The sequence below is a fragment of the Leptonotus elevatus genome, chromosome 2 (genome assembly GCF_054856555.1).
Source record: "Leptonotus elevatus isolate MCC_2025b chromosome 2, RoL_Lele_1.0, whole genome shotgun sequence".
Taxonomy (NCBI): Eukaryota; Metazoa; Chordata; class Actinopteri; order Syngnathiformes; family Syngnathidae; genus Leptonotus; species Leptonotus elevatus.
This window is the reverse complement of record NC_141240.1, coordinates 21,059,185-21,072,513: the sequence shown is the minus strand read 5'-3', so window position 1 is coordinate 21,072,513 and position 13,329 is coordinate 21,059,185. Positions and strand designations below refer to the sequence as shown.

The 13,329-nt window shown below is 39.8% G+C and overlaps 2 protein-coding genes across 3 annotated transcripts; both read right to left on the bottom strand.

The window, feature by feature from the left end:
• Positions 1-83: 83 nt before the first annotated feature.
• ical1 (islet cell autoantigen 1-like) lies at positions 84-6,851 on the bottom strand. Of its 2 annotated transcripts, XM_086070135.1 has the most exons (14): positions 6,696-6,851; positions 6,379-6,524; positions 5,978-6,008; positions 5,747-5,900; positions 4,975-5,047; positions 4,762-4,885; positions 4,489-4,687; positions 4,281-4,406; positions 4,029-4,127; positions 3,874-3,956; positions 3,462-3,508; positions 2,268-2,579; positions 2,101-2,196; positions 84-1,985 (listed from the first exon to the last, which is right to left on the bottom strand). In XM_086070135.1, exons 3-14 carry the CDS (start codon positions 5,983-5,985, stop codon positions 1,870-1,872), a joined length of 1,437 nt encoding a protein of 478 aa, XP_085926261.1. In that variant the 5' UTR covers positions 5,986-6,008; positions 6,379-6,524; positions 6,696-6,851; the 3' UTR covers positions 84-1,869. The 2 variants fall into 2 exon arrangements, with proteins under 2 accessions (XP_085926261.1, XP_085926260.1); XM_086070134.1 differs by lacking the exon at positions 6,379-6,524.
• Positions 6,852-7,977: 1,126 nt separating this feature from the next.
• wdr12 (WD repeat domain 12) lies at positions 7,978-12,751 on the bottom strand. The gene is made up of 13 exons (XM_086068857.1): positions 12,558-12,751; positions 12,260-12,354; positions 11,702-11,796; positions 11,522-11,628; positions 11,326-11,441; positions 10,202-10,356; positions 10,085-10,130; positions 9,225-9,310; positions 9,015-9,155; positions 8,729-8,834; positions 8,515-8,647; positions 8,307-8,379; positions 7,978-8,214 (listed from the first exon to the last, which is right to left on the bottom strand). Exons 1-13 carry the CDS (start codon positions 12,596-12,598, stop codon positions 8,137-8,139), a joined length of 1,272 nt encoding a protein of 423 aa, XP_085924983.1. The 5' UTR covers positions 12,599-12,751; the 3' UTR covers positions 7,978-8,136.
• Between the last annotated feature and the right edge of the window lie 578 nt (positions 12,752-13,329).

Below are 13,329 nucleotides of genomic sequence, written 5' to 3'. Positions count from 1 at the left end.
TGTGGCATAGTGTATCTACGCATAAAACAATGGTAAAACAATGTAAATTACCAAAATTGTCAACTAATGACCACAGAAGCACAAACTTTTACTGCAGTTTATTGTTAACCTGATTCCATTTGTAAATCCTGAAGTTAAATAAAATACAAATACATGAAATGAAGCATTTGTGATTAGATAAATATACATTCTTTAAAAGTAAACAGTAGACAGCGAGTAAATTATCCTAGCTTCAGTATATAATATATGTAAAGCTCAAGATAAACGTAGCAGTAGTAGTGTCCTTGTATCACGCGTAAATTAAATACAAAATACAGTAACAACAGTAATTATAACCAGAGGTGTCAAATCCAGGTCCAGAACGTAAAAGCTACAGTATATCTCTCCAAAGGCCATTCCTGACTAACAGATCTCAGTCAGGCAAACACGTGGAGACCTCTTTTTGTCATCTCAAAATAACTGCCCTTTGCCACCAATTTTAAATTGTAATGTGGGTAGTTGTTTTATCTTATTTGGAAGAAAAAAACATGTTCAATATATAAATGTTATTTTTATACAATACAGTCCGATCATGTCAGAATGTCAACATTCACAATTCAGAAATAAAGTACAGAATTTTCATTCCATTCATTCACATTGCATAAAAAAATGGTTCAGTCCTAAACAGAAGTGGATTGCAGCTGGACTGTAATGGCACGCCCTTAAAGTAAATTATACAAGAAAATGGTGTAATCAATACAATAAAATATACATAAAGCTTAGCCATACATATCAAAACATCTATTATTGGCGATCTGGGTGTCAAGTTTAACACTGGTCTATTGTGGCTAAATATACTTTTCATTGATGTCAATCACTGATTCTGCGATTAGCAATGAGGATAATTAATTGAAAATTGCAACCAGTAAAGCACTGTAAAAAACATATAAGGAGTCCACTTCCTGATGGTTATTTTCTGGTCGGCGTAGTGTCGATTTGAAATTCTTCTGCTCTTCGGTTTGTTTGCACAATGCATAAAACTATAAGTTAGATATCATTTCTGTGTTCTTAAACACACTTGGTCAATAAAGATGATTCTAATATGCATTTCACATTATTTTGTAACGCAGAGGCAGGGTTTTGTAGCACTCTGATTGGCTCTGGAAATGTGTCCACAGACACACATGTCCATTAAGTACACCACTAACAAAACAATGCACACATTGTTTTATGTAAGTTTAAATCCTTCTTTGGAATGTGTTGTGAATGTGATAAAGCCCAAACCGCATCCGGGATAAAAGCAGGCACAAGATGAAGAATGACTAGTGAAAGCAAACACAAAAAGTCAGCCAAATATTATTTGCAGTGTGCGGGTACAAAATGGTTGCAAAAAAAAAGTTGGAAACTTTCCATGGGAATTCACAGAAATTAAAATCAGAATTTAGAAGTTTACTTCAAAGGGAACATAAATATAGTTTGCATCAATAGCATAACATTTACTAATACAGCTAAGAGTTCATACTTAAAAGTTGTTTCCAAGTTGCGAATGATTGCTTGGTTGATTTTTTTTATTTGCAATTGGAAACAACTGGAGCAAATAAGGGCCAAATGGGCAAGGAGAGCTACCGGTTTTGCATGGATGTTGACTTATGAGAAAACAATATGTTTGAATATGATATTTTCCCTATTTAATTACCCTCAATTCCCATGAAAACTTAAAAGTTGTACTATTCCCGCAAGTCTGTAATCAATGGACTGTAAATTTTACCAGAGGTTTTCTAGAAATTGACCGGACATTTTCCACACCTTTGCAACTTTAGTGTGATGCTAACAGTCATTCCCCCAATGTGTGTGCGTGTGTTGATGTTGTAGATATCGTCATACACAGTTTCAGGCATTCAGGAGCTCGTCTGCAGAGCGTCCAATAGCGTCAGGGTTGGAGAGTGGGTCCAGGTCCGCGAACAGATTGAACCAAGCAGACATGTCTCTGGATCTACCTGCAGGAGCTACACCCATATTCACATTTGAATAACAAAGTAATGAAACAATCCATCCATCCATCCATTTCAATGAAAATCATTATTAGAATAATAATAACTATTTATTTAGTTTGCAGTTTACCATTGGCTACAGAAGCCGGAGCCGGTGTAGCTGATTGGTTCTGTGCAAGAGGCGGCTGAAGGGGCGGTGCTTGAAACATAGGTGGTGTAGACCAGCCTGATGGACAAAAACACATGGCGATGAGGAGGAGAGATGTCGGCCTTTCGCCAGCAGGAGACCTGGCTCACCTGTGGAACTCAGACTGTGATCAAGTAGCTGAGAAGGCAGGAAGCCAGCAGGGCTGGGGAAGGTGCACTGTGGCGGGGGGGCGGCGTTGCCTGCTGGTGGCGCCGGCCCAGTTGCGGCAGCCACAGCTGCGGGAGCGGCAGCCACAGCGGCGGGATCGGCGGGAGCGGCGAAGAGCCCAAACGCATCCTGCCACTCCCTGTTGAAGTCGTCAGTCGCACCCGGGCTCGGGCTGAGCAAGTCTTTGAGGAAAGCCATGTCGCCATCTTCATCCTCTGATCTCGAACCGATGCCAGTGGAGTCTGGCAAGACACCTTTGGGAGGAAGCAGCCCATGACCACAAACAACATCGAGCCACTCAATATGCATTCGCCGACACCCATGTCACTCACCAGGTCGCTTTTTAAAGCCAGCTACTACAGGGCACACAAATATTACTTGCATCTCACAGGAATGTTATTGTACTTAATAATGCTATATTGATTTCCATTGGGTTCCTCAAATTACAGATGGAATAAGGGGTAGCATACTTGATTTAAAAAAATTATGTGAGCCCAAATTTGAGTTGCAGGTGCTACAAATATGCAGCCGCTTGAGAGAAATCTAACAATTTTTTTAAAATTGTCACAGTAGCCAAAATTTACATCATGAAACCAGTTCATGACAAGTTTTTATGCAATACAGTGCTCTTTTTCTTGATTAAAAACATGCAAATAATTTTTTATTTTTTTTGCTTGAACAGACTAAATTAATTTCAATTCATTTTAATTGGAAATATTGATTTGATATACAAGTAAATTGAGTGACAAGCTTGGCCACGGAAAAAAGTAAACCCGTAAGTAAAGATACCACAGTAGTTATGATTAAATTCATCTTGATATCGCAATGTCGTAAAATTCAATTTTCATATCACAAAGGTTGCAATTTGAAAACGTACATGTATTTTTTTTGTATTGATTCATATAGTGTTAAGACATGTTCAGTGTTCATCGCAAGTTAGTCCACATGGCTTACATATGACTGTTTCATGAAACAAGAAAGATTGAAGTGATAAAACCCAAAAATTTATGTATAATCCAGTAAATCTGATATTGCTTATTATATTACAGAATCTGTAATACAGATTAATGTGAGAGAATCACACACCTAAAGTGATTGACTAACCAGAGTGTGCTGCAATGCATTGGCCTCCATACCTGTGTCAGCCGTACTTCCTGATGCCTCGTCATCCAAGCACACCAGACTAGAGAGGATTCAAACAAGGCGCCTTTGAATAATATTCAAGTATTTCATAACAGCCAAGCACAGGCAGTTATTAGCGGTTTGGAAAGCTACATTTGCTAAATCAGAATGTTTTGTTTCTAATACTGTAATATTCACGGAAGGAAATTTGACTTTTCATTCGTGCACATTCAGCACAGTGATTTTTTAGTGAGCTGTTACCAATAATATTGTTAAATTCAAACCTCTCTGAGTTCCAATCAAAAGTGAGAATTATCTACATTAAGAAAAAGTTTTTTTGATCAAAGTCACAAATTGGATCTCATTATGTTGTGTCGTGCTCGTGAAAGTAATAAAGCGGTGATTGAGAGTAATTGTTTTGACCACCTGTCAGTGTTTCCCTGTAGAACCTTCTCATCTCGCTCTTCTTCTTGTGCTGCGGTTATTTGCTCGAATGGGTCACGCAGGTCCTGCCAGAGATTGGGCAAGTAATAAAGGCAGAGCGAAAAAGCGGTCTCTTTGGCAGAGCATTATCTACCTACCTTGAGTGTGGTGAACTGGTATGGCACATGTCCCTGGAAGGCATCATGGATGCCAGACAAGGCATGGGCCGTCTTTTCCCAGAACTGAAGCAGGGTGGTCTGCAAGGACAGGGAACAGGGTGCACTTGTTGCTGTCATCATGGAACTATCGCGATTGTTGATACTGCTGTTGTTGTGCCCATTGTTCTTTTGTCCCTCTACTGACTCTCACACAACATACTTGACTACAAAAAAAAGAATAGTTGGGCCAACCTGATAGTTGCAAAGTGAGTGTGACAGCATGTTGCAGCGGCTGGCACCCAGCATGTCCACCTTTTGGCACACATCGTTCTTTAGCTTCTCAAACTGGCTCTTTGTTGCCCTCACCTGGCCTTGCACCTGCCGAGAAATCAAACGGATCAGTCCGACCACCGTCCACAAGCAAGGAGCAAAACAGAGAATAAGGAAGGTCCACCCTTACCTTACGGAACTTTTCCAGCTGTTTGTAAGTGTCCGGGTCGAGTTCTTGAGAGATGTCTTTCATCCAGAGCAGAGCCCCTCTGTACTCTGTGCGAGCCTTCTCCATGCGGCTGGCGGTCAGAAGCGTGTCTGCGATGGCACGTCGTCGGAAAGTCTCGACTTCTTGGTGCAGACGTTTCAGCGGCGGACAGAGCGCCATCCTGTGAATAAAAACGCAACTCATTTAAATGTAGCCTGTAGTGTGCCCTCATCCACGCAGCCTCGCCCCTCTAACCTCTTCTTGGCAGAGGTGCAAAGGGCCTTGCTGGTGGCGTCCATCATGTTGCCAGCCTTGGTGCGGTCGTGTTCGGCCTGGAAGCGGAGAAACAGGCCGAGTTCGTTCTCCTCCTGGGACAAACCTTCAGGGGGGGGAAGCGGTTTGGCAGCGTTTGCTATTGTTAGTTTGGATGGAATTGAAACTTTGCCGATGTAGGGATTCCCAACTCACGCGTGATCCTATGCTGGTACTTCTCGATCAGCTTGAGCAAATCGGTACAGGTGGACTGGACAGAGCGGAAGAACTGCAGGAATAAAACGAGAAAGGTGGCTGACTATGAACGTCTATTACCAACAGCAAATAATATATAAATAATTTGAATTGATGTCAGCTTGACTGTTAAACATAAATCGCTTGGCATATGTGCTTCATAGTGTACTGTAGTACCAATCCATTTATTACAGTGGGAAGGGGGGCACATCCATGCAGCACATATTATGATTTGTTTTATCAAGCTAGGCATGTTATCTAGGCTGATTTATGTTGGCTTTTAATAGGAATGTATTAACATCGATCACCCTTAAGAATCTCTTTATAAATAATGTGAAAATCCTGTGAATAACAACCCAATGCACTATAAATCAGTGATTTTATTTTATTTTATAAACCTCAGGTACCAATAAACGTCTGAACAATGGGAAAATATTTGTATTTAATGTTATTCACAGGATTTTACAGTAATAAGGAATTTTCAATTAAAATCAAAACTACTTTAATTCAGATCGGCACCAAATTGAATGAGTTGTGCCAAGCCCTACCTTCTCATAAAGTTGTGCAGAAAATTAATCAACTAAGCAATTTGCTTTTGTATAAACAAGCAGGTAAAAAAAATATCAAGCAGCAGGCCCAGTGTTTAGGGAAAAATAGTGCAATAGTACAAATATTCTTTCTTTCTTTGCCTCTCCATGGTTCATGTGGGGCAGCGGTCGTGCTACTTTTGTACCTCAAGCTTTGCATCCAGGTCGGCGTCAGACGCCACCACATATTCGTCCTCTTTCTTGCCTGTGGCCTTGATGAGAACCTGCTTGGTCTTCCAGAACTTCTTCTGCATGCGTGCCACCATTGAGCTGTCTTCACCGAGCAGTTCCCCGACAAACCTGCACCGAGAAAATTTTTCATTTAAGATACAAGTTGATGACAATGTATTCTCGGTTGACTGTAATGCCATACTTACCCATCCATGATTGGATATCAGTCTTTCCACTCTGTAAGTATAGGAGGTATGACAGTTAATTAATGGCTAAGTCTACTAATGGTTTTGAACTAGATTGAAGAACAAAATATGTAGGTATTCATTTCTCTGTCCAATCGATTCTGAGGACTTGGCAACTTATTTTCTTACATTTCCATGGTCACAGATAAGCAACAGCCTACAGCTTCTTCCAGCCAATCAACCACGGGGTTGACTTGATGACAAAAAAACTTTCACACGCACACTCACCTGCCTAAGAATTTAACAAACGTATGCAAACACATTAACTGTACCTCTGTTTATAACTCGCTAAAAAACACACACACACAGTCTCGCAACAACCCGTTATCTTCATCAACTTGTACTGCACTGTACAAACCAACCTGTGTTCACAGAGCTGAGCAGTTGTTTCCACTATTTGTGAGCTAGTATGTAGCACCTGCTACTCGAGCACTGACAACAGCTGGCTGTCAAAGCAGGTGCTCACTTTCCAGACACCGCAATCGGGACAATGTAGTCCTCCCGACGTCTGTTTTTAGAGCACAATAATTTAAGCTACATCGACAGTTAATAATGGTAATAAACGAATTCAGTTGTCGACGCTTCCACGAAAAGAAAAATAGATGGTGTGCTACTACCAAGGCTAGCTAGTTAGCTGATATGCTAGTACGTGTAACGTTGAAAACTTTTGACAACTTACGATGAACGCAAGATAAAAGTCTCCGTCCTTATTTGTAAATCATCAGTTTAGCGAGACAATATGAGACGTTGCCCGGCTGATGTTCAATCTGTCGTTTAGTGCCAGCATCTGATAGCAGCTCGCTTAAGGTCCTCTCGCGATATCCATCCTCGTGTGAGTCAGAGAAACAGGATATGCAAATTAGTCGTGACGGCATAAATGGATAATAAATCAGAAAGTGGATAGTGTCGCATCATGGCACACTTTGCAGCACAGGGTTTGGGAAGTGTCATAAAATTAATAGAAACGAGTGGGCCACAAAAGATCATCAAACTCAAACTTAGTTTTTTCTCCAATGTTGTGTTGTTCCGTGTGCTAAAAGAGGCGAAAGTTGTGGCAGTACAACACATCTGCAACAGGGTAATAATTGTTTGTAATTTGTCATTAAAAAAATTGTGTCATTTTGACTTTTGTTTTGCAGTTAGTTTTAGTTAGTTCTTAGACCGCAAGTGCAAGATTTTAAAATAAAAAGTTACTAAGCATTCTAAAATAAACTAAAATTCCCAAAAGACTTGTTCTGTACAACTGAACAGTAATACCAAAATACATTTAAAATGAACCCCAAATGTTAACATTAGTCAACATTAACAAAGACGAAATCAGAAATGTTTGCTCTAATTATAGTTTTATAAATGTCAAATGTAGTTTTGTTAGTTTTCGCACTCTCGTTTTTAATTGTTTGTCAATTTTAGTTTATGTGCAAAACACTCCAAACATCTGACAGTTTATGAAGCAATCTCCCTATACTGTGATTGTTTCCTCCTTCCCAAGCTCAAGAGGGCCTTGTTTTCTTTAAATTAAAAAAATAAAATAGTTCCCCCCATTTTAATGCTTAAGCTCATCAAACAAATGTAAAGACCAGACAAAGATAACCTAAGTACACATAAAATAGCAAGTCAACTTCGGAATGGCTTAAAAAACAAAATGACGGTTTTGGAGTGTCTTAGTCAAAGTCTAGACTTGAATCTGATTGAAATACATGGCACATCCTTCAAAGGTCGTTCATGCTCAGAAACCCTCCAGTGTTGAGTAAAAGCAATTCTGCCCAAAAGATGGGGCCAAAATATCTCCACAGAGGTGTGAAAGACTCTTGTCAGTTATATAATTGTTTTTGTCTTTGAATAATATTTAAATTTGTCTTGAGGACAGGAAACATTTAAGTGTGCCAAACGCAAAAATAAAATGTGACTGACATCAAGTTTTTTGTTTTTTTGCATCCTTGGCTGAAATGAAGAGACCACACTTGGGAGACGTAAACCCATTTATGATTGTTAGGGAATTTACATAGCAACAACCCTACTGGAAATGTGTGTTAAAAAAACAAAAAAACAATTCAGACACAAGAGTCACAAAAGGCTTTTGTGTAGGGTAAGATTTCAACAGAAGAGGATCTCTGTTGAGACTATGCTCCCGCGTCAGTCGGGCCAGCTGAGTATCTGTAGGTGTACAACTTGTTATCGGCCCCCCCACTTAACATCAGCTGAAAGACAAAACACACAAGTGATGAAAACATAAACATAAATACATTTATCTCAAACATTTTCTAAGTATACACATTATCCATGATCTTACCCCACTTTCTGTCCAGTCCACACAGAACACTTTATCTTTATGGGCGGCCAGGTCATAAAGAGGAGCTTTGCAGCTACAAAGATAAAACGGCACACACTGTAACACACTTGGAAAACCTCCAATTGTTTACACAGTATCTACAGCATAAAAACAAGTTCCAATGCTATAAACGATAAGTAAATAAGTTAAAGATAAATCATATTCAGACCTTCTGGTGTCCCACAGTTTGACCAGGTTGTCCAGCGATCCGGAAAGCAACTGGTGCTCGTGTGACGGGGCCCACTTGACCGCGGTGACCCAGCCGGTGTGGGAAGTCAGCGACAGCAGCACCAGTGAGCCATCTGAAGAAGGAAAAGAGAGTCGAGTTTGTACAGGAGGTGGAGATTCTCTTGACTTCTTAGTCCAACAAAATGTGGGAATACCTTTGGTGCGTGGGTCCCATAGCCTGATGTGTCTGTCAGTGCTGCCGGATGCCAGCCGACGACACAAAGGCGAGTAGGAAATGCTGCTGAACACTTTACTCCCAGTCTGTGAATGACATCGTTTCGTTTAGATGTTGCCTAAAATATCCATTTCAAATCACAGGAACAAGAAAGTCCAGTAACACTTCAAAAGGTCAAAACAAAATTCCCACTGGGATCAATTACATGACATTTGACCTGTTTGGAGTTTAAGACACCACAACATATTTCAAATCTATTTATCTACCAGGGTTGTCTTCATCTCTCCCGTCTCCACATCCCACAAGCGAATCGTGTGGTCCCAAGATGCACTGCAAGCCTCCTCGCTATCACTCCACAGCACCGACGATATAGCCTCATTGTGCCCTGATAACGTCATAAGAGGTGTCTGTGCGAGAACAGAGGAATGTGTAAAGGCCACAGCAGCTCCACCAAATTCGGAAGCGTCATTATTTACCCTAGTAAGGCCCATCTGCTGAGTCTTCTGTTTCTTCCTTGGCCTGTCGGCGGGCTCCTCAACCTCGTCTGCCTCATCAGAGGGAACTGGAAAAGCAAGGGTGAAATCCCTTTTACGCGCCATTCAAGTTGATTTAGTCATCATTAGGGATAGACCGATATTCAGCATTTTATGAATATCGGCATCGGACACTTTTTTTGTTTTGATGGCCAATATATTAAAAACTGTTTATTTGGCTCTGACGGGCACTTTTCTCCTCCGTCTGCTCTGAGTCAGCGGCTGTTGACTCCCTGCAGCATTGGCCCGCCCACACCACCATCTGATTGGTTCCTCGTGCAGTGCTAACAGCCAATAAGCAGCAATTAACGGCTAGCCAGGTTAGCTTACAGGCTAATTTTTTTGCGGCTATTTCAGAGTTATCCCGGGGCTAGCGTGTGGATGAGCGGTTAGCCCGCAAGCTAACAGCTCACGAATTAGCAGCTATTTGGGAGTTAGCGTGCGGGTGAATGGTTAGCCCGCGAGCTAACAGTTAGCCTGCAAATTAGCATCTATTTGGGAGTTAGTGTGCGGAAGCCACATTATAGTTGGTGTAAAAGCTGATGGCAAACAAAAAACCTTTAACATGTTGCAAATCACAAAAGCTGTTTAATAAACATGTCCTTGAAGGCATTTAAGCAGTCAAGTGATGGAGTTTTTATTATTATTTTATGATAAAAAAAATTGACACCAATTTTTTTTTCTTCGGCAAATGTATATTGGCTTCAAATATCGGTGATCGGCCTCCCTGACTACCGATAATCGGTATATTCCCTGAAAAAAAGCATATCGGTCTATCTCTGGTCATCATTAAAGAAACATACCTGCTGACCATATCTTCAACATTTTGTCCCATGAGCCACTGCAGAACTGAAAGAAAGAAGCGAGAATTAAAACCTGCTCCTTGCTTTTTCACATTAGTCTTGCAACGTGGGGTGTACCTTCGAACCAGTGGGGTCCGTGGCGACCGTGTCAACGCTCCCAGTGTGACCCCTGCAGCAGTGCCTGGCCACCAAATTGTTCTTTTCGGAATTCCACTCCCACAAGAGGATGGTTTGGTCAAGCGAGGCGGTCAGAAGCAGGGAAGTCAGGCCGTCTGCGCAACAACACAAATTCTCACTCAGCATGGACATTTGAAGATGTCTTCTTATCAATAAAGTATGATTTTAAAATGTTTCACATTAGTTTACCAAGATAGTTAATACTTAAACACACCAATTCAAATAAAAACGTTGTAAAAAAACAACAACTTTAAAATACAACGTTAGCAGCATATGCAACATCGCATTTAGGCAAAAAAAAAATGCATTTGCTCCCAAATTTACTCCCTTTTTTTAGCTTCCCATTTTGATTTCTATGGCACCCCATTTAGTCGGCAAAAATTAACTCATTCACTACCATTGACAGCTATTGACTTTAAAAAATTAATTTGAACTATTTCTATTAGTTTTCTATTTTTCCCATTTTTGTTAAGAGTATGATTTTTTTTGTACATTTAGAACAGATATAAAATGTGTGATTAATTAACTAGTGAAGTCATGCGATTAATTACGATTACAAATTTTAATCGCCTGATTCCCCTAATTTTTAATAATCTTTTCTTTTAAACAAACAAAAAAAATTTTTTTAATTCTTAATTAAAACTTTTTTTTAAAGAAAACATTATTAAAAATAAGGGCGCCCGGCGATTACAATTTTTAATCGTAATTAATCACGACTTCACTAGTTAACTCACGATTAATCACAAATCTATCTATCTATAATCTATCAAATTATATCTGTTCTGATACAATAAAAAAATTATAGGTTTTCATACTCTTGTTAACAAAAGTGGGAAAAAAAGGTAAACTAATAGAAATAGTTCAAATGAATTTTTGACGTCTATAGCCGTCAATGGCAGTGAATGAGTTATTTGAGCCCTCTCCTTGCTAGCAAATGTTGCTTCTATTTCTTAAAGAGAAGCAAATAAGATCAGATTGGTCAAGTTCCACATGCTCAAAACACTCACAACCAAAAGAGAAAGACAAAAATTCTAAAAATAAAAATAAAAATCTACTGTTCTCACTTCTCTTAACCCAGGCGACATCTTTTATGACATCGGAGTGTCCAACCACTTTTGTCATAGCTTTGCCCTCCAAGGACCAGATACTGGCGGTCTTGTCATAAGACCCGGTCAGGATCCTGCCAAAATACAAGCCAAAACGATGATTCTTTTACAGCGCTGTTGAAACGTTGGGACTTAGCAGCATCCATCCTCTTACCACTCAGCATCTGCATCTACAGAACTAATCCAGTCATCGTGCATCATACACTCCTCAGGTTGCGGCGCTGTGATCCGCTCCACATACTCGATCTCCACAACATCTTCCTGTAGCACACACACATAAACATTAAGACATTAACTTGAATGAATACAGCACATATTAAACACTGAGCCATACCGTTGAGATGTCTTCTGTTTCCATATGACTGAACAGTGACGTTCGAAGGAATTGACCCCTGACCAGGAAGTCAAAGTCCACCATGGTATGAGATGCTGTGACAGTGAAAACCAACATAAGTATTAAAACACAATTGCAGAATATATTACTGGGTCAATATCACAATAAATGATTGGTATCCTCATCAGAAACATGAAAATGTAGTAGAATAAGTGGCCAAATATTACTATTAGAAAACATACTTGTACAATGATTCATTCATTTTCCGGACCACTTACGTATGTGCTCATTAAATGCTGACCGAGTAAAATATGTCCACCGTTTCAGAATACTCACATATTTTGTTTGCATGACATGTGCAATGTCTGTTTGCAGTTAACAAAAAAAAAAAGTAGGGGCGCTTTTAAACAGCGCAACATCTACTTAAGAAAAAATAACATTAAGTTTAAGGGAAAATCGTAACTGTCTTTGGATTAACAATACAAGTCCTTATGGCGATATTGACGCTGCTGTTTAAATGGCAAATTAAATACTGTATAAAATCAAGAAGTATCAAACCATTCTTGGACTCCAGTAGCTTGTTGATGACATTGCTGAGATCAGGGACTTCCGAACTGGCTGGGATGGAGAATGGCACATCATCTATTACATACCTACAACAGACATTTTGTTAGATCGACGCGTGATCAAATACCGGTAAGCATCAACAGTCAGCATGCAGAATGTTGTAGGCTGCGTAAGTAAGGATTTACCATCAATCAATATACAGTAAGTATTCATTTTACTGCAAGCCCCACAACTTAGCTATCAGGCTAGATGGGACATTTTAATAGTATGTTCTGTAATGTGCTCTTACCTTGGATTTGCTGTGTAAAACCTCACTTGTAACTGCGACATTGTTAGAATGTATGTGTATTGTGACCCGCTAAACGAATATAAACTAATAAACTGAGACGTTAAACGCGTTCGTTAATAACATTTTCCGGACTAAACGTGTCGCAGCCAGGCCATGTGGTAGCAACCAGGATTCAAGGAAAAGCAACAGATCTCAGAGCGACTGATGATGACGCATTACGGAGGCGCTGTCCTCGAAATGCATTGTGGGAAATGACATGAGTTTTCCGCCGATTATAAAATGTAAAAAACGAATTTCTGGATGTATAAAATCTTTAACTAAAGCAGTGGTGTCGAGGGCCACCGGAGTTCTTCAGGAACGTACCATAATCGTTATCAGGCTCATGCAGAGCTTGCTGATGAGGTTCAGGTGTGTTGGAGAACTTAGGTAAACATCCAAAACCTGCAGGACTTCGGCTTTCGATGGCCGAGTTTGGACACCACTGAACTAAAGTGTCGGTCGGTGAAAGACTTAACTTTTTTTGTCCCTTAAAATTAGGCCGATTTCCTATTTCAGGGCAGCAATTTAAATGTAAATAAATAGAAATACACCTTAACACAATAAAACTCCAGGTATTTAGCTTTATATATATATATTTTTTAAATATAGATCTTAAGAGAAACCGTAATTTTCATATAGTGTATATTCACTGTTGGCACAGTAGCCTATGAGTACTTTGTTAGGTAGGAAATCAATTACAGAATCTAAATTGTAATACATAATTATTTTTATT